This window comes from Equus caballus, chromosome 23 (assembly GCF_041296265.1).
Source record: "Equus caballus isolate H_3958 breed thoroughbred chromosome 23, TB-T2T, whole genome shotgun sequence".
Taxonomy (NCBI): domain Eukaryota; kingdom Metazoa; phylum Chordata; class Mammalia; order Perissodactyla; family Equidae; genus Equus; species Equus caballus.
This window is the reverse complement of record NC_091706.1, coordinates 68,415,821-68,441,955: the sequence shown is the minus strand read 5'-3', so window position 1 is coordinate 68,441,955 and position 26,135 is coordinate 68,415,821. Positions and strand designations below refer to the sequence as shown.

At 45.0% G+C, this 26,135-nt stretch overlaps 2 protein-coding genes across 5 annotated transcripts in view; one reads left to right on the top strand and one right to left on the bottom strand.

Annotated features, from left to right (window-relative positions):
- Positions 1 to 4,859, bottom strand: part of ECM2 (extracellular matrix protein 2) — a 45,329-nt gene extending 40,470 nt beyond the window's left edge. The window contains exon 1 of the mRNA XM_070248179.1: positions 4,807 to 4,859. Coding sequence (XP_070104280.1) covers positions 4,807 to 4,836 — 30 coding nt within the window. The 5' untranslated portion in view covers positions 4,837 to 4,859. The remainder of the gene's footprint in view (positions 1 to 4,806) is intronic.
- Positions 1 to 26,135, top strand: part of CENPP (centromere protein P) — a 215,819-nt gene that overhangs the window by 176,989 nt on the left and 12,695 nt on the right. The gene's annotated exons all lie outside the window — the stretch shown is intronic.

Genomic DNA, 26,135 nt, shown 5'->3' with positions numbered 1-26,135 from the left:
TGGCCTTGGGTGATGGGTGGAACGGGGAGCTCCGTGTTCAGAATCCAGACTCGCTACTAGCACTCCTCAGTACAAGCACAGAGTTGACCATCTCCACCCACGTGTTGAGAGCTTTTGGTGATTGCTTAACCCTGTTACTGCTTACTCGAGAGCAGATAGCCCAGGATCATCAAACATTTGGGAAGATTCTAACATTCGAGATGGGAGTCCCTCCTCACCTCCCCCCCAAAAATATATAGGCACAATCAGGAAAGAGTTTTGGAAACTAAATCAACAATGAAATGCCACCACACACCTATTAGAATTGCAGAAGTCTAAAACATTGACAACACCAAATGCTGGCAAGGCTGTGGAGCCACAGGAAGTCTTGTTCATGGCTGGTGGGAATGCAAAACGGTGCAGCCACTTTGGAAGAGAGTTTGACGGTTTCTTATGAAAATAGACATATGAGTTGAAAACTTATGTCCACACAAAAACCTGCACATGGATGTTTATGGCAGATTTATTAATAATTGCCGAAACTTGGAAGCAACCAAGATATCCTTCAGTAGGAGCATGGATAAATAAACTGTGGTCCATCCAGAAAATGGAATACGATTCAGTGCTAAGAAGAAATGAGCTGTCAAGCCATGAAAAGACATGGAGGAACCGGGAATGCCCATCATTAAGTGAAAGAAGCCAATCTGAAAAGGCTGCATGCTGTGTGATTCCAACTGTGTGACATTCTGGGAAAGTCAAAACTGGGGACAGTACAAGATCAGTGGTTGCCCGGAGTTAGGGAGGAGAGGGCTGACTAAGTGGAGCACAGGGGATTTTTGGGGCAATGAAACTACTGTATATTATAGTGCTGGACACATGTCATTGTACAGTTTTCTAAACACATAGAATGTCCAACACCCAGAGTGAGCCCTAATGTAACAATGAATTTGGGTGATGATGTGTCAGTGTAGGTTTATCAGTTGTAGCAAATGTACCCTCTGGGGGGGATGTTGATAATTGAGGGGGGGGGCTGGAGATTATGGGAAACCTCTGTATGTTCCTTTCTATTATGCTCTGAAACTGAAACTGCTCTAAAAAAATAGTCTTTAAAAAAATGTGGCCTGATTTGAAATACATACATTATTTTGGAAGGAAAAAAAATGCTAGTGTCATGCAGTGTTGGACATACTGTTTAGGGCAAACAGAAACTTAGATTCTTTGAGGACTGCTTAACAGGAGCTATACTCTGTCCCAGCATTTCACTTCTAGGAATCCACTATAGAAACACTTCTTTCTCTGTGTGCCTCTAGGAAGGTACTTGGAAGCATTATAATCATGAAAAAAAAAAAGAAGGAAACAACCATGGTATGCTGATGGGGAACAATGGGCTGCCGTAGAGGCAGGTAGAGAGACTAAAGAAGCTGTTCTACGGGTTTCAGAGTTGTCCACAGTATACCAGAGGAAACTGCAATTTCAACACAGTACCTGTGCTGTTAGCTCACCTTCTCTTAATTTAGCATCTTCCTAGAGAATAAATAATAGTCGTTATCTCTGGGTGATGGAATTATAGGGGGAATTTACTGTAATTCTGTATTTTTATAATGTTTTGAGGTTTTTATAACCAGATCAGCAAAAGAATAACTTTTTAAGAGAGAATTTAAACAATCAGAAAAAGGAGTAACTTCAGGTAGCAGTAGTGACCAAGCCAGATTGACAAGGCTGCAGACAGCCAAGCTGTGCAGTCTCTGAGGTCCCTGCTCGAAAACTCGTGGCTTATGGATGTGAGTCTTTCTGCAGAAACTATTTTAACCACAGGAGTACATGGAAAATGCTGATACTAGAGTTTCCTGCCCTTTATTATTGCAGCCATAACTGTGTCCTGAAACTTGGCACTGACAGCGATCCGCAGAGTTTGGTGTTGGTCACCAAACAGGATGTGAGCAGGTCCCTCAGCACCCAGACCACAGGGGCGGCCAGCGCAGTCCGTCTCCAGAATTTGTGTTGCAGTAAAGGCACCTTTTCAGTCTGCTCACCTCTGGAGTATACAGTTCCAGTGAGCCTGTTTTTCTTTTAAGGCTGTAGTTGCTTTCCCTGTGGCAGCTTTGTAGATAACACCCAGAGGAAGGTAAATTGTAGAAATTTTAAGTAGGGCCCCTCTCAGAAATGAGAGTCTTATCTTGCTTCATTCAGGTCTGCTCCATATCCCTTCCTCTGCCTTAGTCACATGCCATTTAGCTAATTCACACAAGTATGGCCGTTGCTTCATTTGCTTTTATCGAAGTTACCCTCTCCAAGGAATATTCACATTGAAGTGGAGCACTAATGTGGAACTCTGCCATGATAGAGTCACCCCCACCCCCATGGGTGGACGTGATGGAGTCACCTCCTCCCCCGTGCATGGACATTTCCCCTCAACAGAATGTGCTTTTTGAGTTGTGGTGCATGTTCCAGATTGCTTTCCAAAAAGATTCTAGTAATGTGTATTCCCTCCAGAAGTATATAAAATGCTTGTTTCCTGCTACTTTATTTTTAAGTGATTTTCATATTTTTGAATAAGTCATATATACAAAGGGCAAAAATTTTCAAAGTACAGAGTTAAAAATTTCAGTTTTCTATATTCAGTACTGTCAGGTTGGGTGATTCTACCAACCTTCCCATCAAAGACAAATAAAAAAGCTGGATCACTGTAAACACATCTTAAAATCATCAGTGAGGTAAAAAAGACCGTGAGGGGCCAGCCCGGTGGCATAGCGGTTAAGTTCATGGGCCTCATTTTGGTGGCCCAGGGTTTGCTGGTTTGGCCAGGCATGGACCTACACCTGCTCTCATCAAGCCGTGCTGTGGCAGCATCCCTCACACAAAGTAGAGGAAGATTGGCACAGATGTTAGCTTAGGGGAACAGAAAAAAAAAAAAAGACTGTGAGGAATCACTGGGCCCATATCTGAGAGGACCCAAGAGCAGCTTTTTGCCCTGGGGGTGTTTGCCAGAAATATCAAAGAGCAAAAATATCAATGAAATGAGAACGTTATACAACAGACAAGATCCACAATGCCAAAAGCAGGGGGTTTTGAAACAAAACTAGTAAAATTGGTAGCAAAACTAATGCAGGAGAAAAGGAAAAAAGCACAGATTACCAGTATGAGGACCAGAAAAATTGCTTTCACTACAGATTCTGAAGACGTTTAAAAAAGAAGAGGACTTATGAACAACTTTATGGCAGCAAATTTAGATGATATGGACAATTCTTAGAAAAATACAATTTAATATAACAGAAGAAGAAATAGAAAATCTAAATTATCTGTAACTACTAAGGAAATTGAAAATGTAATTTCAAACCTTCCCACAAAGAATACCAAAGGTGTATATTATTCAAAAAATTCTACCAAATAATTTTTTAAGGCCAGTGTAACCATACTACAACCTGACAAGGACATTCCAAGAAAGGAAAATTGTAGATCAATCTGACTAATGAGCATAGATTCAAATAAAACTAAAATCTGTACAACCAGAGGGACATACAACTACAATATACAACTAGGTACTGGGGGGTTTTGGGGAGAAGAAGGAAAAAAAAAGAAGATTGACAACAGGTGTTAGCTCAGGTGCCCATCTTTAAAAAATAAAACTAAAATCTTAGCATACCAAATCCAGCAGTATGTAAAGAGGATGATAAATCATGACTACATTGGGTTTACTCAAGAAATATCTGGTTGGTGTAGGATAAAATCCAAACGTTATATAGTCATCTTAGTGTTTAAAGAAGAAAAGAAGAGAACTCTTACTGTGCTAGATATGGAAGGGAACTCCGTAGTCTGACAGAGTGTCTGTGAAAACCACATGCTTCCACTTCTGGCTATTTGCAAGAGAAGTGGAAACTTACATCCACATGAAAACTTGGACACAAATTTCAAATTTCGTACCTGCACTATTCATAACTGCCAAAATGTGGAAACCACTGAGATATTCATCAGCTGATGAATGAATAAATAAAATGTGGAAAATCATTCAGCAATAAAAAAGAACAAAGACTGATACATGCAACAATGTGGATGAAGCTCAAAAACATTATGCTCAGTGCAAGAAGCCACATATTGCATGATTCCATTTGTATGAAATGTCCAGAACCAGCAAATCCACAGAGGCGGAAAGTAGACAGGGGGTTGCTAGGGTGAGGAGGGTGGGAGTTGGAGTGGCAGTATGGAGAGTGGCTGCTGATGGGGTCAGAATTTCTTTCTGGAGTGATCGAAATGTTCCAAAAGTAGGTAGTGGTGATGGCTCCCAACTATGAATATACTTAAATCCACTGAATTGTATACTTTAAAAGGGGGAATTTTATGGTATGAAAATTACATCTCTGGAAAGCTGTTATTAAAAGAATGCTCAATGGTGAAATACTGGAATACACAAGCAGTCCCCATGAAGGTCCTGGACAGTGCGGTAAAGTAAGAAAAAAAAGGTATAAGAAGAAAATTCGGTGAAGGAAGGAAAAAGCTCTTATTCATCCCAGGTAATAAGGTTGTATATGTGTGAAATCCAAAATAACTTTCAGATAAATTATTAAAATCATTTGAAGAGCTTTCCAGATACATAATATATAAAAATCAATTATATCTTCACACAGAGAATGAAATTAAGGAAAAGATTTACTTTAAATATCAAGTCTATTAAAGAATATATCAAGTACTTAAGAATAAATCTAACCAAAAAGGAGAGAGCTATCTTCAGAGAAAATGTTGAGAGAAATTAAAGAAGACAGCATGAGGAGGGGAGGTACGTCAGGGAATGGAACGTTTAGGATTGCAAAGACCATTTCTACTCGAACTGACCTGAGTGGATGCCATTTCATTCAAAATCATAACAGTTTGCCTCTTTTTTCTTTTTGGTGGAACTTGACAAATTCTAAAATGTATGTGGAAATACAAAGGTCAAAAAATAACCAAGCCGTTCTTGAGGAAGAACAAGGCTAGAGGACTTTCTGCCCTAAATATCAGCTATCATGAGAAGCTGCAATAATGAGGACAGCCTGGTAATGACGCAGGATGAACAACAGACCAGTGGAGCAGAAAGTAGCACAAAGGGCTCGCTCACCTTTGGCTACTTGATTTTTGAGAGAAGCAGCCCTGCCAGGTGTGGGGACGCCTCTGCTCACCAGAGCAGTTTGGAGGGACTGAGGAATGAAGACAGAAGAGACTGCAGGTGTGAAAACAGGCTGTGGATTTGTTCTGTTGTGCTTCAGACGCTAGAACCAGAATCAACGGACAGAGGACACAAGCCAGTTGATTTGGGCTGAATTTTTTATAAAACCAACTTTCGGGGCCAGCCCAGTGGTGCAGCAGTTAAGTTTGCACGTTCCGCTTCTCATTGGCCCGGGGGTTCGGTGGTTCAGATCTCGGGTGTGGACATGGTGCCACTTGGCAAAAGCCATGCTGTGGTAGGTGTCCCACATATAAAGTAGAGGAAGATGGGCATGGCTGTTAGCTCAGGGCCAGGCTTCCTCAGCAAAAAGAGGAGGATTGGCAGAAGTTAGCTCAGGGCTAATCTTCCTCAAAAAAAAACCCAACTTTCTCATAAGCAGAACTGTCCAGCTGAGCCTCCTAGTGGGGTGCCGAGTCCACACAAAGGAAGGGTTCTACTGGGAATGCTTTAGAAGGGGCTTCTCAGACGTTGGACTTGGCGATAGCATTTTAGAGCAGAGGCTCCGTGTTTCTTTGGCTCTGCTTCCTTAAGATGGTGGTGTCAGGCCACGGGGCTTGGAGCTTCCTCCTCCTCCGGGGGCTGCCCTCACCCCCTGAGTGGAGTTTGATCAGGGCTGGGCTTGGTGAAATGTCCCACGTGGGTGCTTGGGCGGCTTCCAGCGCAGGTTCTCTCTGGCCTGCCCTTGGAGTCCCAGCGTGTGGAACAGGCTGAGTCCCAGTGCTGAGCTCGTGAGGCAGACACATGCACCGGTGGCCTTCGTCTGGGTGTGGGGACAGACTCCAGTGAACAAGCGGTGGGACTGGAGGATGCTGGTGCTGGTCTTGATGGGAAAAGGGAATTTAGTGACGTGTCCAATTCCTCATATCGAGCACTGAACGCAGTGGAAGAGATGGCATCTGATAAAACAGTTGTTCCTGGGCCTGCCCTCCTTCCTCCTGGCTGCGTTTGGCTTCCTGTACGTCTGGGAGGCTGCAGAGGATGTAGGGACTGAGGCAGGTGTACACATGCAGGTTTACATGCTGTATTCCAGATGTGCAAACAGTTAAATACATTAGGCTGGGCTCTGTTCTCTCACTCTGACAAGAATCCTTTAGAATGACCTGGAAAGCTGGGATCAGACTTAGAATCCTGAATCCTGAGAATTCGCCTCCACGGGAATGTGACAGCTCCAGAAGGAGTGGGATTGTGGCCCAGCACACTTCCCTCCCGCCCTGTGCTGTGGCTGCTTATGTGGACACCAGGTTTCTCCTCAACCCCATACAAGCAGACCCTTTGGGTCCAGGGTTGCTCACACTGCGCAGTGTGTCCTCAGGGTGACAGAGCCAGAGAAGAGGCCTGCCTGAGCCCTGGAAAGAAAGCCACTTGGGCAGGGACCTCTGGGGTGTCAGCGCCCAGAGCATGATCTCAAGGAGGAGGCATGGGCTGTGAGAGCTCGTGGCTGCCTTGCTTAGTGGGAACAGTCTGGCCAGAGAAGGGCCACTGTGGAGCCCAGTTCAGAGCCCCAGAGACAGTCTCTCACCCAGTTCTAAATGTGGGACTAGGACTGGAAGCCAAGAAGTATCATGAGTGGAAACCATCCTTTTCAGGGAAGAAAATATTCTGGGTGGAGAAATAATAGGAATGTGGTAAGGACGTAAGTGTGGTAGTCTCATCGTGATGCAGCACAGTTCTCAAGGATGATGCCCTCTGGGATTCATATGTTTCAAATGTACTTTCCTCTTGAGATAAAGGAAGTGCCACCATAAGTGTAACACAAATCAAGGAAACTATTCTGAAGTCACCTGGTTTGGGGTGAACAGAAGGTGCAGCAAGTAAGCGTGTGGGAGGCAAGTGGGCGCTCACACATGACTGCGGAGAGCCTCCCTATGAACTTGCTGCGGGCCACTGCAGACCCCTCAGTCCTCCAGGCCAGTCCAGGCTGTCAATTTACACCTCCCAGGCGTCCATCCTCTGGGACTCAGTTGTCTCAAGAGTGTGACCTTCGACCCAGGCGTTAAAGAACAGCAGTGACTGCGTCTTGTGGTGTCACGGCAGAGCCTGCCCAACAGCATCCTTGAATCATGGCAGTTTGCATAATCCTAATTTGTTCTTCTTCACCTGCTAATGTACTCAAGCTTCCGTCAGCCAGAAGGAATCTTCCTATGTGCTGTCTGCCTGTCCTCAAACTGCCATCACTCCTCTTCCCATGGTCTACCCCACTTCTTGAAAAAGTCATCTGCAGGACAGGCCTCCGAGCATTTACCACCATTGTCCCTGTTCTATTGCGATTCTGCCACAGCGTTTATGGCTGTTGTAACAATGCCTTCTCAGACGGCCCAGTGGCCCCCTCAGCCGTCTAGTCAGCCTTCTTTCTCATCATTTTCTTTCTTTCATTCTTTCTTTGGTGAGGAAGAGTGGCCCTGAGCCAACGTCTGATGCCAATCCTCCTCGTTTTGCTGAGGAAGATTGTTGCTGAGCTAACTTCTCTGCCCATCTTCCTGCATTTTGTATATGGGACACCACCACAGCATGGCCTGATGAGCTGTGTGTGGGTCTGCACCTGAGATCTGAACCCATGAACCCCAGGCCACTAAAGTCGAGCACGTGAACTTAACCACTATGCCACTGAACTGGCCCCCTCATCATTTTCTATTGATTGCCCTCTTCTTGGAAGTCAATCTGCTCTTCTTCTGTCTTTCTCACTTCCTTTCTCATCATCTTCTCCTGCCCCGCTTTGTCCACGTCATAAAGTCGATGTTCCCTGTCCTGCAAAGCCTCTTCTCCACCTGTCCTTGCTCGTGATCTTGTTCATGCATTAAGAAAACATCAGTGAGCACTAATCACGTTGCTTTAACATGTGCCAACAAGCTACAGATCTATTCTAAGTTCGAAACTGTTCCTGAGCTTTATGCTCAAATTGCCGACTTGCATTTGGTCAGCTTGGCTTGGCTCTCTCCCAGGTACTGCATCAGCATGTCCAGAAGAACAAGATGTTCTGTCTACCCCCAAAACTTCTTGTTCCTCCTGGATTCCTTATTGTGGATAATTCATGGAAATGCAAGATTTACCTAACCACTGGTTTTACTGGTTGGAACGGTTTTAAAATATAGTTTCACCTCTGCTTTTTATAGTTGTTTATTTAAGTTTGGGCCTGGATGGTAATGTGGGTTTATATTATATCCCTACAGCCAGGATGCTGCCTTGCTTCTCTAACCCCAGCTGTCTTAACACTTGTAATATTCTGACAAGAAAGAGTTCAAGAGAGTTTAGGTTACAGGAGAAATTTTGTACAAAGAAAACCACATTTGTAGTTACAGTTTAATTTCCATTCTTAAAAACTACAGTAAGTCATTTTTTGCCATGAGAATGTGCATTCAAAGCTAAAAATGTAATGCATGTTATTCAGCACTTAAATAGTCTTGTAGAGCTTTAAGATAACCTAGGAATAGACATTTTCAGTATGTCCATCAGCAGAATCAGGTCCTCTCCTCTTCCCGCACACCTGTACGTGATGGGAATGGGAGAAAGACAATGGAACCAGCAGCAGTGGGTTCCGCAGGCACCGCACACATGGTCTGCTGGGCAGGGTCCTCGTGTCTCAGTCACTCCTGCACCCGTGACAACATGGTTCCCCTCCAGTTTACAGAAGAGGAAAGCTGAAGCCTCTCAGGGCTGACTGAGGAACCAGGTTCAGAGTTAGATGGTTTGCCTCCCTTGCTGAGCAGTAGGAGAACTGAGAGTGACCCCAGGTTGGTCTGGCTTCTAGAGTCCCTGGTCAGCTCACCCACCATGCCCCTTCCCCCAGCACACATGGGAGGACACAGAGAACTACTTTCCACAGCCACAGCAATAGAGACCAGCACTCCTCGCCACTGTGGCTCCGTGCACCCGTGAAGCCGTGGAGGCAGATGCCCTGAGATGAAAACCAGGTTGCCTGAGTGCTTGGAGCGTGGGTGCAGCCACAGTCACTGCAGAGGGGTCGGGCCCCTTGCCTCCTGGCGAGTACTGAGGAGTCCCACCCTCCTTTGGGACAGGACTCTTATCTGCAAAGGAGGACCACTCCTGACTCCTCGGGTGTTTCTCTCTGGCGTCTTGGATGTGCCAGCCACAACCTCCAGAACTGGTCTTTTCCTATAACTTTCCTTCTGCAAACCCTGTAACCCATGCTTAGTGCGAGAAGATTACACATATGGTGGTTTAAACATTTGCTGGGAATGGGGATTCTTTTCCACTGATACACTGTCTGAGGGAGATGGCCATAAACCAGAGCAGCCACAATATTTACAAAGGTATTTAGTGGAAAAGAAGACTTTGGCAGCCAGTGTGACCCATCACTCATGGGGGATAAAGTGACGCTGGCTGGAGCCTTAATAAATCAAAACGTAGTGTGTTTGTCCACGAACTCATTTTTTCCCCGTTACTGGTGGGTGATATCATCTTTTTCATTTCCATTAGACTCTTTTAGTGTCCAGGAGTAGGAAAAGTTAATGTTAACTTCATTTATTATGCTGTATTTCCATTTTTAAAGAGAAATTTAATTTTAATTCTGCCAGATGTATGAATGCGGTTTTTAAACTGTTCTCAAGGATTTATGGAATTTTTATAAGAGTAGTGTTCTGGAAATTACTGACTTTCTTGTATATATGTAAGGATATTGTTTTTGAATTAAGTTCTCATTTTGCCCAAATGAAACTCTGATCTTAAAAAGAACAAAACTAAACTCCCCCCAAAATTATAGCAGAATAGAAAATTTAGAAATTGCTAAAAAATGTAAAGAAGCCAAAATCATCCATAGTCATACCAATGTTGACATAAATAATGCATACATAATAGTATTTTAAAATATAATGCTCATCTTTGCACTATGTTTTTCTGCCAGAGCGAAGAGTTTGGGTGTTACCACTTACAGGCACAAATGTGTCTAACCTCTGTCTTGCCACAGTGGGGCAAATTAACAACATTCAAAGCAAAGAAGTATTACTCTTTTAAAAACCCGAGCCTCCCCTTTTCCTCAGCCCCTGACTGGGGTGTCATCTTTTCGGAGCAGCTTTCTCTAGCTCCACGGTCCTCCCCAGCACACTGGCCGTACCCTTTGCCAGCACTGATTTCACTCCACTTTATATTACAAATAGTGGTTTCCTCTGTTTTCCCCAAATAGTTTGTAAGTTCCTTGAGAACTTACACGTATGTGTACCAGTGATTAAGTCATTCCACAAGTTTTTATTGAGTGGGTCTTGAGCTCATTGCTGAAACCAATAACAAATAAAGAAAGTTGACATAGTTCGTTCTTGCAGTCCATTAGCGTCAGTTCTCTCCGCTAAGAGAGCAGGCAGATAGATGGCTGCCTCAATGTTAGACAGTGTGCTGGTGTCTGTGGCTGGGGATGTGGGGTCGTGGACACATGCAGGAGGTACCTAGCTGAAGTGGTTAGAGCGGGCTCTAGACATTCAGCACAGGATCCTCCCCTCCTTCGAACACTCAGTTCTCTTGGTTTTCACAGCGCCCCTCCTGTATCTCACTTCTTAGTCTCCTTTGCTGGTTCCTCCTCCTCCCTCTTCCTCACCTTCCTCTTCCTTCTCTCTCTTTTCCTCCCCTTTCTTCCCCTCCTCCTTCCCCTCCTTACCCTCTTCCTCCTTCTCTCCCTCCTCCTTCCCCTGCCCCCTGGCTTGGGAAGCAAATGGAAGGATCAAGTCTGGAGGCAGGGCAGCATTTAAGAGCCCATTGCAGTAATTCGACAGAGGGAGAAGATGTCTTTAAGTGGGGAGGGAATTCAAGAGATAATTAGATATTTAGGTAAAAACAACAAGTTTTAAGATTTAGTTGCATGTCGGAAAAGGGCAAGGAAGAGGAATCGAATATATGAAGCCCAGGTTTCTGGCGTGAGTGACTGCATGGTAAGGTGAGCCATTTCCTGAGACAAATACAGGTTGGTGGAGAAAAGAGAATATCATCAGAAACCTGGGCTAGATATTCAAGATGCCGCAGCACATAGATGGATGATACTAAAGCCACAATGTTGAGCAAGATCATAGACCATGACCTCTAGGCAAAACCAGGCCTTTAGGCAAGTTTACAAGAATTGCAGGAACTAAGAGAAGAGAATTTTAAAACTCTCTCCAAAATAAGCACTTTTACACCTTCTTGATAGAAATGTAAATTGATAGATTCTTTTTTTTAATCCTTTCTTTTCTTTTCTTTTTTTTTTTTTTTGAAGATTAGCCCTGAGCTAACATCCACTGCCAATCCTCCTCTTTTTGCTGAGGAAGGCTGGTCCTGAGCTAACATCCATGCCAATCTTCCTCCACTTTATGTGTGGGACGCCTACCACAGCATGGCTTGACAAGCGGAGCCATGTCCGCACGCGGGATCTGAACTGGCAAATCCCGGGCCGCTGAAGTGGAATGTGTGCACTTAACCACTGCGCCAACGGGCCAGCCCCTGATAGATTCTTTATATAGGTCATTTCATCAGCCTTTACTAAATGCTAAGCCATTCTGCTTCTAAGATTCTATCTAACAAAAACTTCTGCGCAAATGTACAAAATATCTTATAAGGATATTCATTGTGTAGTGTATAAAATAGTGAAAAAATTATACATAACCCAAAAGATTATCAATAGAAGATTGGTTAAATTACAATATATTGTATATCTTTACAATAGCTTACCTTATTCCCTTAAACATAACAAAGTAGAGGGGCAGGCCCGGTGGCGCAGCAGTTAAACGCACGTTCCGCTTTGGCCACACAGGGATCACCAGTTCGGATCCCAGGTGTGGACATGGCCCTGCTTGGCAAGCCATGCTGTGGTAGGCGTCCCACATAGAAATTGGAGGAAGGTTGGCATGGATGTGAGCTCAGGCCAGCCTTCCTCAGCATGGTGTCATTTATATGTGAAACCTGAGGAAAAAACTCCCCCGCAGTCGAGCTCACAGATACAGAGAACAGATTGGTGGGTGCCAGAAGTGGGGGGTGAGGGTGAGTGAAATGAATGGGGGCCAAAAGGTACAAACTTCCAGTTATAAAATAAGTCCTGGGGTTGTTATGTAAAACCGGGTGACTTTAGTTGATAACATTGTCTTGTATATTTGAAAGTTGCTAAGAGACTAAATCTTAAAAGTTTTCATCACAAGAAAAAAAGTTGTAAATATGTGGTAATGGATGTTAACTGGACTTATTGTGGTGGTCATTTTGCAATATATGCAGATATCAAATCATTATGTTGTTCATCTGAAACTAATACAATGTTATATGTCAATTATATCTCAATAAAACTGGGAAAAATGAGAGTGAAATAAAGACAATGTCACGTAAGTAAAAACTGCGAGACTTTACCTCTGGCAGACACTAATTAGAATGAAAGGATATTCTTCAGGACAAGGGAAAATGACCTCAGAAGGAAGGTTTGAGATCCAAGAAGCAATAAAGAGCAAAGAAGTGACTGTCTAATAAAATCAATAATGTCAAGGGAAGTCTTTTTTTTTTCAAGGCTAGAATTTAAAAATACACAGAGATATAAGGGTGACTGAAATGTCACTGTTGTGATGTCCTTTGTTCACAAGGAGGATTGAGACTGGATTGATTCTGACTTTGATGTATATGCATGAAAAAATATCTAAGGTAGCCATTGAACAAAAAGAAATAGATCATGGAACTTCCCAACTGGTGTAGAAGGAGAAGTACATTTTTAAAAAGCTAATCAAAAGAAGAAAGCAAAGATGGAACTGGCCCAGTGGTGTAGTGGTTAAGTTTTCATGCTCCACTTTGGCAATCTGGGGTTCACGGGATCGGATACTGGGCACAGACCTACACACCGCTTGTCAAGCCATGCTGTGGCAGTGTCCCACATACAAAATAGAGGAAGATTGGCACAGATCTTAGCTCAGGGACAATCTTCCTCACAAAAAAATTAAATGGCAAAGAGGAAAAAATTTAAAAGACAATTGCAAAAGTCAGTTGTGATGGGACTTCCAACTTTGGCAGAATGAAGAGGTTGGTGAATCTTCTCCACAAGAAAATAAGTATCAAGCTGGAAAAATTGTTAAAACAACTGTTTCAGGCCTCTGGAGATTGACCAAAGGCAAAGAACGCATAATTTGGAGCTCAGTTCTGCCCCCTTTTCTAATACTTATATTCACTCATGACGTCCTAGACAGCCTTTCTGAAAAAGCTTCCCTACATCCATCCATCCTTCTCGTTGTTACTAATGGAATTGAAATGACCATTGTGTTTGTTAGGTGTTCTGGTTGCAAGTAATAGAAATCCACTTTAAATAAGCTGCAGTACAAAGGGAGCATATTGGAAGGACACTGAGCACACCCTTATCCCGAAGGGCAGTAGGGATTCCCAAGGGCCTGGGACCAGAGGGGGTCGCCCTCATGGGCCAGGCAGCCCTCGTCTGAGTCACCTCATTTTTCCTATCATCTGTAGGTCCACTTCATTCTCTTCTCAGGAATTCTTGCCTTCTGCAGAACAGCTCCCGCTGTGTTGCCAGGCCCATGGCCAACAGCCCAACTCAGAGAGCCCAAGCCTGTACACCCTCAGTTCCAGCAGCTCTCCAGACCAGTGGTTCAGATTTCTCAGTTCAGATTTCTCCAGAGAACCTGGCTGGGCCAGTTAGGGTCCTGCGTCCACCTCTGGTCCAGTCAACTGTGATCTCTGGAGTCAAGGTCAAGTGTAGGTAACACAAGTGTGGCTGGGTGGTGTGTTTGTGTGCATGTATGTATATTCAACAAAAACGCTTTCACACAGACTTTCCTCGGCAGCAGAAAGAAGGATTACCCCTGTTTGACAGGACTCTCATCAGTCCGAACGAGGAGAGCACCCTGTGGGAGGCTCCAATGTGTCCTGAGGAGAGCACCCTGTTTGAGGCTCTGATGTGTCCTGAGAGGAGCACCCTGTTTGAGGCTCTGATGCGTCCTGAGGAAAACACCCTGTGGGGGGCTCCAGTGTGTCCTGAGGAGAGCACCCTGTTTGAGGCTCTGACGTGTCCTGAGGAGAGCACCCTGTTTGAGGCTCTGACGTGTCCTGAGGAGAGCACCCTGTTTGAGGCTCCGACGTGTCCTGAAGAGAGCACCCTTTTTGAGGCTCTGATGTGTCCTGAGGAGAGCGCCTTGTGGGAGGGCTCTGATGTGGCCTGAGGAGAACGCCTTGTGGGAGGCTCCAATGTGTCCTGAGGAGAGCACCCTTTTTGAGGCTTTGATGTGTCCTGAGGAGAGCACCCTGTTTGAAGCTCTGACATGTCCTGAGGAGAGCACCCTTTTTGAGGCTCTAATGTGTCCTGAGGAGAGCGCCTTGTGGGAGGGCTCTGACATGTTGCCATGTGCACATCAGTGGTTATTGATCTGATTACCCTTTCTTTTTAGTTTGATTCATTTCCAACAATATTTCTGTGTGATTATAGAAATCTTACACAGTTTTTAGCTCTGTCTCAGGAGAATTGTCCTTTAATTGTATACGAGGTTCAAAGATGATAGTTGCTTTATTTCATTCTTGGCGTTTTTTCTGAATATATACTTAAATTACTGAGAGGGTTTTTTTCCTCCCTTTTTTGGGAGGATGGTTAAAAACCATTAGTTATAACATCCAAAGAGCGAAGTCCTCAGTGGATAAGGGTTGTTTTGCTTTTAAACAGACTAATGTCAAGCAGGCTTTAGTGAAACAAACAATATTTTCACTCTACAGTCACCAGCAGACAGCAGGAGGAGCCGTGCCGTCATCTGTTTATGAAGGTTTGCCATTTGGCATCTAATTCAGAACAGCAAACGGTAAATGTTGAGTGTTTTCATGCTGAAAATGGCCTCCTTATGTCTTTGGGGGGAAGATTAGCAGCAGCCAGGACTCAGGTGGCCAGGCTTTCCATCTACGATCAAGGGCTCTCCCTGGTTCAGTTTCTGCAGGCACTGTGCTCTGCGTCAACAGGAATCGAATGCTGGATCAAACCGTTGTGATGAGTCCTGCTTGCTCCTGGTGTCTCAGGGTCGTCCTTGGTGTGGCACTGCCCCTCCAGCCTGGCCCATGTCCTGGCTGCGTCCACAGCTGCATTGTGCCTTCTAGATAAGCCCCTGGCAGTGACTCCTGCTGTGTCCCCTCTGTCCCAGTTGCTCTGCTTCTCAAAATCAGAGGACAGTCTCGCCTAAGTTCGTGTGTCACATACTCTCAGCACAGAGTAGGTACTCGGTGTTTTATTTCTTTGTTTATTTTAACGACTAGTCATATTGTTTATTTAACAGGCACTTGTGTGCCAGGAATTGCGGTGGCTGCTTCTGTCTTGGGCAAGTGTCTTTCCTAAAGTTCTAGACATTTTTATACTGAAACATCTATCTAGAAACTTCCCTATTTTTACTTTCTTGTTTAAAACTTTGTTCCTCAATCATTCTCCCATATTTCCCAGTTTCACTAAATCCCTTTTATTTCCTTTAGCTTTTTCTTTTGTAGGTTGTATATATTCGTGAATTCAACAAATGTTTACCAAGCACCTACAATGTGCCCTGATTTCAGTGAGCAGACGCTCCCTATCAAAGTGCCCATATCTAGTGCTTCAGTGCTTCAGTGTTAGTTGGAGGAACAGATGTGCACACCTCTCTGTAATCACCAGGGGTTTCCATACTACACAGATTATGTGGGGATGCATAAGAGACTGCTGAAGAGGCAGTGTTTGAGCAGAATGACAGGAACTCTTACAGGTCCTGGAAGGAAGACTGTTCCGTGGGACTGGGGTGAAGTGTCAGAAGCAGAAGATACAGGCAGCATGTCTGGGGACATTTCATGGAAGGCCTTGAACATCACCTTTAGAAGTGTAGCCTTCATTCTCAGCTTTACAGAATCACTTTAAGTTTCTGGGAAGGATAATGATGTAAAAACACTCATGTTTTAGGAGGATAATTTTGGAGATGTGTGAATGATATTTAGAGAATCAAGAAATCAGGGATAGTATGTAATGAAGAGTTTGACCCCATTTTGATACGTGACTGCTGACAGCTTTTAAACCTTCCCCTCCTCCTTCCCCTCTCTCCACATCTGGGCAAGCTGATAAGAAAACCTGCGTGCTTTCTCTTTGGTTCTGGCAAATTCAAACCACGCTAGCCCCAGCCCCACCCTAACCACAGGAAAAGCCAGAACCGGCCGCCCACCCTTGCTGTCGAGCAGCTTGGGAGCTGCCCTTCCCTCTCCAGAATCCTTATTATGTGAGCAACAGACCTCTTCACACCCATATGTGATGTGCGGCACCATCAGTCTTGACATCTGAGCCTATCGTACTCTGGAGTGGCCTCAACACCATGTGTATGGTTCGCAACAATGAGTGCCTGGTGGAACGTGGTGGTAGAGGGTGGACATCCATTGTTTTGTGCCCAACACCCTTCCCCTCCTTCTAACAGCACCCCCTTCCTTTGAGGAACTTTCCCTCATGGGCTGACACACCCTTGATGGATATACACAATGGAGTATCATGCAGCTGTTAAAAAGAACATGGCAACTCTGTATCTTCACAGGATAAAGCTCTTCAATACACATTGTTGAGTGAAGAAAAGCAAAATGGAAAACAATATGGGTGTAGTATGATTTTATTCATTAAAATTTTTTGTATTTTTGAGTTCTAATTTTCATACAGTAGTTTTGACAAACGCATACTGTCATGTGACCACCACCACATTCAAGATGTAAACCTCCCACCATCCCACAAATCCCTCATGCCCCTTTGTAGACACCCTCCTCCCCACCTCCAGCCCTGACAGCCACTGTTCTCTTTCTGGCCCAATATTTTTGCTACATCCAGACTCTCATGCAGCATGTAGGCTTCTCAGTCTGTCGCCTTTCATTTAGCAGAATGCATCTAGTCACCTGTGGTGTGTGTATCAGTAGTTGGGTCCACAGTATGGATGGGCCTCACTAGTTGAAGGAGATTTGAGTTGTTTCCGGATTTAGATGATTAATGATAAAGCTACTACAAACATTTCAGTATTTTTGTGTGAGCTTAAGTTTTTATTTTCTTGGGTAAATACTTAGGAGTGGATCTGTTGGGTCACATGGTGAGTGTATGTTTAACTTCATAAGAAACTACCAGACTGTTTTCCAACGTGCCCACACCATCATGCACTCCCAGCAGCAGCATATGTGGCTGTACAGTGCCACCTGTGTTCTGTGGTTCCAGGGAGTCTGTAAGGCCAGAAGAGATCTGCAAGACAGTCACTGGGGAGAGGGGTGGGGTTATGTCAAAGGGGAGTTTAACTTTAGCTTTAACTGCTTTTTTTTTTGGCTTGAGGGAGATTAGCCCTGAGCTAACGTCTGTGTCAGCCTTCCTCCACTTTGTATGTGGGTCACTGCCACAGCATGGCTTGATGAGTGGCATAGGTCTGCACCCAGGATCTGAACCCACGAACCTGGGCTGCTGAAGCAGAGCACGCCAAACTCAACCACTGTGCCACTGGGCTGGCCCCACTTAATTCTTATAGTGAGAATGCATTTGCTAATTACTTGTATAATTAATTAAAGAGGAGTGAAAATGTGATATTTCTCACTGAAAAGAAAGAAGGGGGAGACTTAGAGAAATATGGCCGGCTGACATGACCATATCCACCCTCCCCTATCATTTTAAATGTCCAGACATTCTGGATTATGTATAACGTGTTTTAAGTACATAGTCAAGCTCAAAAGACAGAAGTAGAAATGTCCCAAGAGCTATAAATAAGGAGAGAACTCCAAGCCAGGGCAGGAGCTGGCGCTGGGCAGCCCACAGGGTCTCAGAACAGATCTGGGGCACAGAGGTGGAAGGACAGCCTAGGCTGCGTCCCACGGGGGCTTGGGTGGTCCTCCCAGAACTTGCAGCCTCCCAGTCTTCTCCTCTTGGTTGGGAGGAGAAAAACTGCCAGCCACCCAAGGAGGCTGTGGGAGCTCGGTGGGCAGAGAAGGCCTCTCCACATCCCTTCGCAGATGACACAAGGTCTTGGTTTACCTGCCTACAATGTCGTCTCAGAGGAAGCCCAAGTCTAGAAAGGAAGGTAAATTGTAGATGCAGGGATTCCCCCAGGCTCTGGGAGGTGTCACCATGAAACTGCCTGGAGGGACATTTTCACACCCACACTCACAGAACTGTCAGAAAATGCCCCCCGCTGAAGCAAGTGTACACCGAAAAGTTATACAGTATTTGAGAAAAACAAACATCTGTTCAGTGAGAATTATAGAACAATCTGTACAAAAACTGCAAAGTAAAACGTTAAAGTTATCAAAGTGCTAACTGAACAAATATAAACCTAGTTAAAAACATAGGACAGTTTTTTTTTTAAGCCTATTCAAAAAAAGAAATTGACATCTGTAAATTTTTTAAATGCCATTAGAATTTTAAAAATTTAAAAACCAATGGTTGAGTCAAACAACAGGTTAGATATCGCTAAGGAGAAAATTAGAAGATTTATTTGAAGAAATCACCCAAAAGAACAGAAAGATAATTAGATGGAAAATATATAATTTCAGTCAAGAAGCATAGATGAGGTGGTCACAGAGTCTAATAAGAGTTCTAGAAAGAGAATGAAAGCGACACTGTATTTTAAGAGAAGAATGTGCCCTTGTCGCAGTCCAGAGAGGTTTGAATGACAGGATTCTCTGTGAAAAGAGGGGGCAGGTGAGGTGAAGAGGAGGAGTGGGGAACCCGAGGAGACCCTAGGAGACCCTCCAGGACGGGGGCCAGGGCGCAGATTCCAGGAGGAGGAGGGAGCAGGGACAGTCGGCCGCCATGGGAGCCCCATGGGCCGTGTGTGTGTGAGGTGGGAATGGACACAACACCTGCATCCCTGAGAAGTTCACTCCACTTCACATGTGGACATATTGTTCAGGATTTATAAAGCACATTTAAGAAGGAGAAAGAAAACAAAAAAGTAACTGCCAAACTATTGGCTGCACTATCTTAAATTCTCACCAACAATGTTGGAGGTTCCACTTTGCCACATTCTCACCAGCACTTGTGTCTTTTTTACATCTGTTCTTGTGGGTGTGAAGTGATTCTGTATGTTTTCAAGGTAGATTTCAAACTAAGCATCCTGCACATCTATTTTTTACATCAAATTATGTTATTTCAAGTTATTTATGATAGTTCAAATTGTTGCTGAATGCATTTCTGAACTACCTCATCTTACAAAGTCTAGTTGTAATTGAAATTGAAAATAGCCACGTGTTCACCATTCCTGACTCCTCATCAGTTTCTGTTCAGTCTCTGATTACAATGTTTTTCACATGTTTAAAATAGCATATTTATCTGATAAACACAAACTGCACAGCTTCACACCCCCCCTGCCCCGAGAAAGGCTGCCCCAAGACTTCCAGGCTGGTTGTTCAGAAGTGCGTTTGAGGTGAACGCCTTCCTCGGTAGTTAATTAAGTGATTGCACATGGCCATAACCATGTTTGCATACATCAAGGTCTACTGGCCAGTCCTTTAGGGGCCGTTTACGAGAACGTCCCTGTCACTATCACATAGGAATTATGGACAGAAGAGGCCCAAGGGTTGGCACGTGCTCTTGGCAGGGACGGAGGGCCTGGTGGAGCCGGTTCACTAGTGGTGTAGGTGGTCAGTAGGGCACACTCCAGTGAAGGGCTTTCAGCTCCTGTAGTTCTGCTGGTAGAACAGACTGCTAACTGCTTGTTCCAAGATTTTCTTCAGACTTAAACTTCGGTTTCTTCTCTATTTTCTTGGTTTATAAGAGGCAGTGAAGAGCATCTGGTTAGTATTCAGTGCTTATGGCGCTTGTAAATAAAGAACCCCTTTCTGTCATAAGTGGTGACTGCTGTGCTTACAGCTATTTGACCTTAAAAACAGCATGGAATTTGTATTTGTCCGAGGCTGAAGTAAGATGTTTAGGAAATTGGAATCTGTCCCTTGGCTGTTTTGTCTTTTCCCAAAAAAACGCAGACAGCTTGGCTTTGTTGGCCCACACCCTCTGTTGCGTGTCCTCCTGTGGGGCCGCGTCATCCACATTGGACGGTTGTTGTGCAAGCCTCTGGGGTGCTGGGGCCCGAGCTCCCCTCCAGCCCTTCAACCCAAAGCTAAGAATTGTGCAGGCCTTTTCCGTTGCTTTAGTCAGCCTTGGCCTCTGGAAATTAGTACGTTTCTTCACATATTATTTAAACCTACGGGTTAACTGAATTCTTAATAGAAGGAGATTATGAAAGATAAGTAGAAAGCTCACAAACATTCAAACAATGTCTTTACAGCTAAAATTTTCTTGTAACAAAGATTTGTAAGATGCAGCTTTTGGCCCTTTTATTTCAAATGTGATGCGACTAATTCTAGTTGAACAAAATCATGTGGACCATATTTACAGGATAGAGAAGTGTTAAGCAATTGACTTGTGTAAAGGAGTCGAGAGGGAGTCAATAGTAAAATCTCCATATTTTCAGACAACTGTAAGCCTTTCTACACATTGAAATACCAAGAGGATGGGAATGGACTGAAAACATTACTCAGAGCACACAGAAAAGTAATCAGAAATCATTGTGCATAAGATAAGACCTTCAGAGAAAAAAATCCAAAAAATGCCTGTTGAAAGGTGTGCCGTGTCCGCCCATTGTGACCTAAGAGAAGACATACTGACAGCTCCCCTGAGCAGCATTTCAGGTGCCTCCCACCAAGACAGGCTCACGGATTGCTAGTCTTACTCCAGGAAGATCGGGGAAAAGAAAGTGGACTTTATGTTCTTTGTACCAAATCCTGGAGCGTGTGTGCACAGTATTTCATGCGTTTATGGTCACTGCTCTTCAGGAGATGCGACAGAGCTGGAAAAGACCCCAGGAGAGACAGCCGAGTGATTGGGTGGGCTGCAGGGCTTCCAGACAGAAGGGAGCAGGATGCACGGCAGACAGCAGGCTTCGTGCACTTTCTGTCTGTCTGTCTGTCTGCTCTGCCAGCTCCTAGCTTCATGGGCTCTGTCTTTTGTTTTTTAACTTTTTGTTGAAATACGTACATACAGAAAAGGGCACACGTGGTAAATAGACAGTTGGGTAATTTTTAACAAAATTATCCAACTTGTAGAACCACCGGCCCGACAAGGAGGTGGCCCTCAAGTAGCCACTCTGCCCCATGTCGTTTCCCCCCAGGGCCAGGGGCCAGGGGGCAGCCTGTCGCTCCACTCGGTGTCCATGAGGTCCGTCCACCTCGAGGGTAACGGGATCGTCACCTCACTGCCGCAAGGATGAGCCACAAAGCGTTCCCCCTGTGTTCTGCTCCTGGGCCTTTCCGGGTGCTGGCAGTTATAAATTGTGCTGCTGTGCGCATGTCTTCTGGCGACACACGTACGTGTCTGTGTGGGTTGGAGGGCTGAAGATGTGTGTTCAGCTTTAGGAGGTGTTGCCAAGTTTTCCAAAGTGCCTGTGCCTGTTACACTCACCAGCAGTGTGTGAGGAGTCCGTTTACTCACTTAGTTTCAACTCCAGTTTTCCCAGTTGTGTGTAGCCATCTGGTGTGTGTGCTGTGGTATTCCACCAGGGTTGTTATTTGCATTTCCCTGATGCTCAGCGTTATTTTTTTTTTTTTAAGATTTTTTTTTTTTTTTTTTTGAGGAAGATTAGCTCTGAGCTAACATCTGCCGCCAATCCTCTTTTTGCTGAGGAGGACTGGCCCTGAGCTAACGTCCATGCCCATCTTCCTCTACTTTATATGTGGGACGCCTGCCAGAGCATGGCTTGCCAAGAGGTGCCATGTCTGCACCCACGATCCGAACTGGCAAACCCCGGGCCAACAAGAAGTGGAACGTGCGAACTTAACTGCTGTGCCACCGGGCTGGCCCCACTCAGGGTAATTTTGTTCACCATGGTACACCCAGTGTTTAACAGAGTGTCTGTGGTTTTAATAACAGCTCTTGCAACACAGGTGACAGAGGTTGGGACAGACCCGGCTCACACTGGCTTAGAGAAAAAGGGAAGTTCGTGGCTGCAGTAGGAGTCGAGGGTGGGAGTAGCTCACACCCACTTGACCCACGCCATTCCCTGCCCGGCAGCACGTGGTCGCAAGCAGCTTGGAAGAGGCTGCCTGCAGCCCTGGGCAGTGTCTGCCCAGCCCAGCAACCCCTATGGGGAGAGACTTCCTCCTCTCAGCATCCACTGTCACCTGGCCCACGTGGGCCACTCGCCGCTGTGAGGAGCGGACAGTCTGATGGCCAGAGCCGAGCCTGTGAACAGGGCAGGTCTTTTGCCAGAAGAGGGCAATGAGCCAGTCCTGTTCATGGTGTGTGTAGCCTCATCGCGTGTGAGAGCATGAGCTTGAAATGCTTCTACTCACGGGTCTGCGCAGAAAATAAAGCAGGCTCAGGACAGCAAAGAAAATCCTTCTGCCCTCGTTTCCCCAGTTCAAGAGATGTTCCGCATGAACATTGAATCATTTTAAGATCCGTTTTGCCAGTTCACGGATGGTCTGTAGAGAAATGAATGAATGACAGCGTGTTCAGTGTTTGGTAGTCTCCGTTATCAGTGTCAAGTCAAGCCAAGCCCAGGATCAGCTGGCCCTTCCGCCTACCTGGGCCAGCAGAGGCAGCCAGCACTGAGGGTGCCAAAGGGGATGGTCATGTGGTTTGTGGCCAGACAACAAGGTGTGTGTGATTCTAGGACCCAAAGAACAGCTATGCATTTTCTCTGAAGACTCTTTAAGTGAAAAATGGGAGCTGCTTATTAAAATAACGAAGCATAATTCTTAAACCTGTGGCAGGACATAAAGGGAGATGCACAGAATAAGCATCTAGGTAAATTTTCCTGCCTCTCTTGCTAATCACAAATGTCCTGTGGGATCCTGTGTGGGAATCCTGAAACAGAAAAAGGACATTCAGTGAAAACTAAAGAAAGCTGGATAGAGTATACACTTTAGCTATAAAAGTGATGTACTGACGTTGGTGTATTAATTGTAACAATGTACTGCACCAAGGTTAGATGTTAATGATAATGGGAACTCCGTACTATTTTCCCAATTTTTCTGTAAATCTAAAACTTCTAAAAAATAAAGTTTATTTTTTAAAAAGTTCAGTAGAGGGCTTTGGAAGGAGCCAGTGCACAGAGGGTCCCTGAGCAGAAGCTGTGTTGGTTTCAGGGTGAACTCTCTGACCTCCCTCCCTTGAGCAGCACTGAGCTGGCCGGGTCACCTCAAATCGGCTTCAATAAAGGCCTTCGGGTCAGGCGGCCAGCTCAGCATGGCTTCTTTACTCTGGGCTGCAGGGTCACTGGAGCAGCCTTGTTTTTCTTATTTTTAAAATGGGCATGATCTAATCTCTACCTCATAAAGGTGTCCTGTGATTCATTGTGTAAGATCTGGCCCAGCTGGAACAGTTGTGCAAACAGGATGGATTATCAGGGTCCTTTGACTGTTGCACTGAGGCTTGTTTTCCCCTCACGTTTTAATTCTCTTGCCCAATAGTGGTTTTATTTTTCTTTAATCATCAGCTTTGCTGTAATACAGAATCTCAGCCACTTTCAATCTCACTTATGGAAGTTGTTTGTGCCTCGTTTCAGCTCATCCCGGAGGTGAGGCTGCTCTTTCACTAGGACACGTGTTCACTTCCTGTCACTTATTTTCTTCCCATTTTTAAAAACTGAAGGCATTTAACAGAGGACTCTAGAGTACAAGTTTGGATATATATCATTAACTCTATATATAAAATGTAACTTAAATATTATTTAAACCTTAAATTCTATACCCAAACTATTTGTCAGGTATCTAGGAAAATTAAACATATTGTTAAACACAAAAGGCCTCAAAACTGGAAGATTGAAACATGTAGGATTTATCAGTCCCTCTCCTGAAATGACAGTAGAGAAGGCTTTGACAGGGACAATGCACAAGGATGAAGAGTAGGCGGGGAGACAGCAGTGACATCCTGGAAGCCGGCAGGCAGGTGACAGCATGGTGTCTGGTACAGACCACGAAAGCTGAGACCCGAGCTGTGAAGGAAGCTGGTTTGTTCTGTGGAACCTCTGACAGAGGGGCTGTGGGTACGAGGAGAATTAGTGGGAAGTTGATATAGTCTGTCCTCACCCTGACAGAGGGCCTGTCTGAAAAAGACAGGAACTGCCAGAAAGGGCCCAGACTCTGGGCCTGCGGCATCAGAGAGGAGACTGGGACTTTTATGGCAAGAGGCACAGCAAGTCTCCTTACTAGATCACAGCGCTTTCCAGTTGGGGCTTAAGTCCTGCTCACGCCTGGCGTGCGATGATGTGGAATATATGAACAAACTTTCAGAGGCAATTATGTTTCCCAACAAAAATGTTTTTGTTGCTACCACCAAAGTCAGTTGCCAGCATGAATTACATCACAAGTTGATTATAGTAATGCTTGACCTGTGTATTACAACTATATTTGAATTTAGAAATGTTAGACGGTAGAATGTCTAGGAGCTCAGGTTTTAGAATCTGCCTTAGGTTTGACTCCATTTGCTAGTTGTGTGATCTTGAGCAAGGATCTTAATTTTTCTAGCCTCAGTTTCATTTTAATGGGCATTATACCAGTGATTTCAAATGACTCCTGTGAGGTTGAAGGAGCCCATATACCTCAAGGGCACAGGGCCTGCAAAGGTTAAGAGTTCGATGAGGTGTGTGTGGCAGTGTGTGTGTGTGATCTGTCTTTTGAAAAAGAAACTTAAGACCTTAAAAACTCAAAAAGTCTGTGATTCCGTGAAAAAATTTCAGTGATACCATAATAACTTTAAAGATTTTATTTTTCCTTTTTCTCCCCCAAACCCCCCAGTACATAGTTGTGTATTTTTAGTTGTGGGTCCTTCTAGTTGTGGCATGTGGGATGCTGCCTCAGCATGGCCTGATGAGTGGTGCCATGTCCGCGCCCAGGATCTGAACCGGTGAAACCCTGGGCGGCCAAAGCGGAGCTCATGTACTCAACCACTCAGCCACAGGGCCGGCCCCAGACCATAATAACTTTAAATTATAACCAGTTTTAATGTTTTAGCCGTTACTTTGAGATTTATGAAATAGACAGTTTAAACCTTAGTAAAAACTGTCACTGAATATCTGAAATATGACTTTCATTGTCTGCTGACATTATTTTGCTTGCATATTTATATATTAATAACCAAATGAAGAGAAAGTTGTGAAAGTGCCTCTAAGGAGTTTCTAGCATTGATTATTATGTTTATATGTGTGCGTGTGTATTCTGCTTCTTAATTATCATTTCTGACTATTTTAAAAGAAACCAACTTTTTAACTAAGCTCACCTTTACCTGTGAGTCTGGGAGGGAACAGAAGTACTTTTCAAAGCATACAGCTGCCGCCCGGTTAGCTTGGAAGGACGGTCTTAACAACAGAAGTGCTGCCCGGACTGCATTCCCACCTGAAGAGATGTGTGTTGTCTAGTGATCTTGAGGGGTTGATTTTTAGGGAACATTGGCTTCAGCGTGATCACAGGGCGTGTGTCCTGGCTGCACAGAACCTGACTCTGCCTGCCTGTGTCCCCACTGTGCTACAGTGGAAGGCACGGAAGAACCATGTGTGTGGGCTTGTCTCTCCTGCGCCTCGTTCAGTCCCATTTTCCAGACCAGGTGTTTATGGCTACGTTTCCTAGGTGACCCTCCTGCCACAGCTCCTCCATTTTCTCGAAGTGCTGCTTGCCGTGGAGGGTTGTTCCCACACCGAGTGAGGGGGTGCTCTGAGCGCGTGTGGGTTTGGAGAGCAACAGGGGTTTCTGCCTGTCTGGTCAGGGCTGACCAAGGCTGGGCAGGCCTTTGCTGTCCCCAGCGGCCCTGGGATGCAGAAGGAAGGGGTGAGGGTGGAAGGTTTGTCCCCATGCCCCAGCCCTGTAGCCCCCGCTCGTCGGAGCTGCCTTCTGTTGTCGCTCTAGCAAAGGTAGAGCCATGTGTAGTGCAAGAACCCTGCGGAATCGGGTGGGAGCACTGGGAGTAGGCCAGTACACAGCACTTAGATGGGGAGCTAACAGGGAGTTGGGGGCTGGGGTGCTGGTCGACATGGGAAAAAGCAGCCTTGGCCTCACCCCTTCACACATGAAC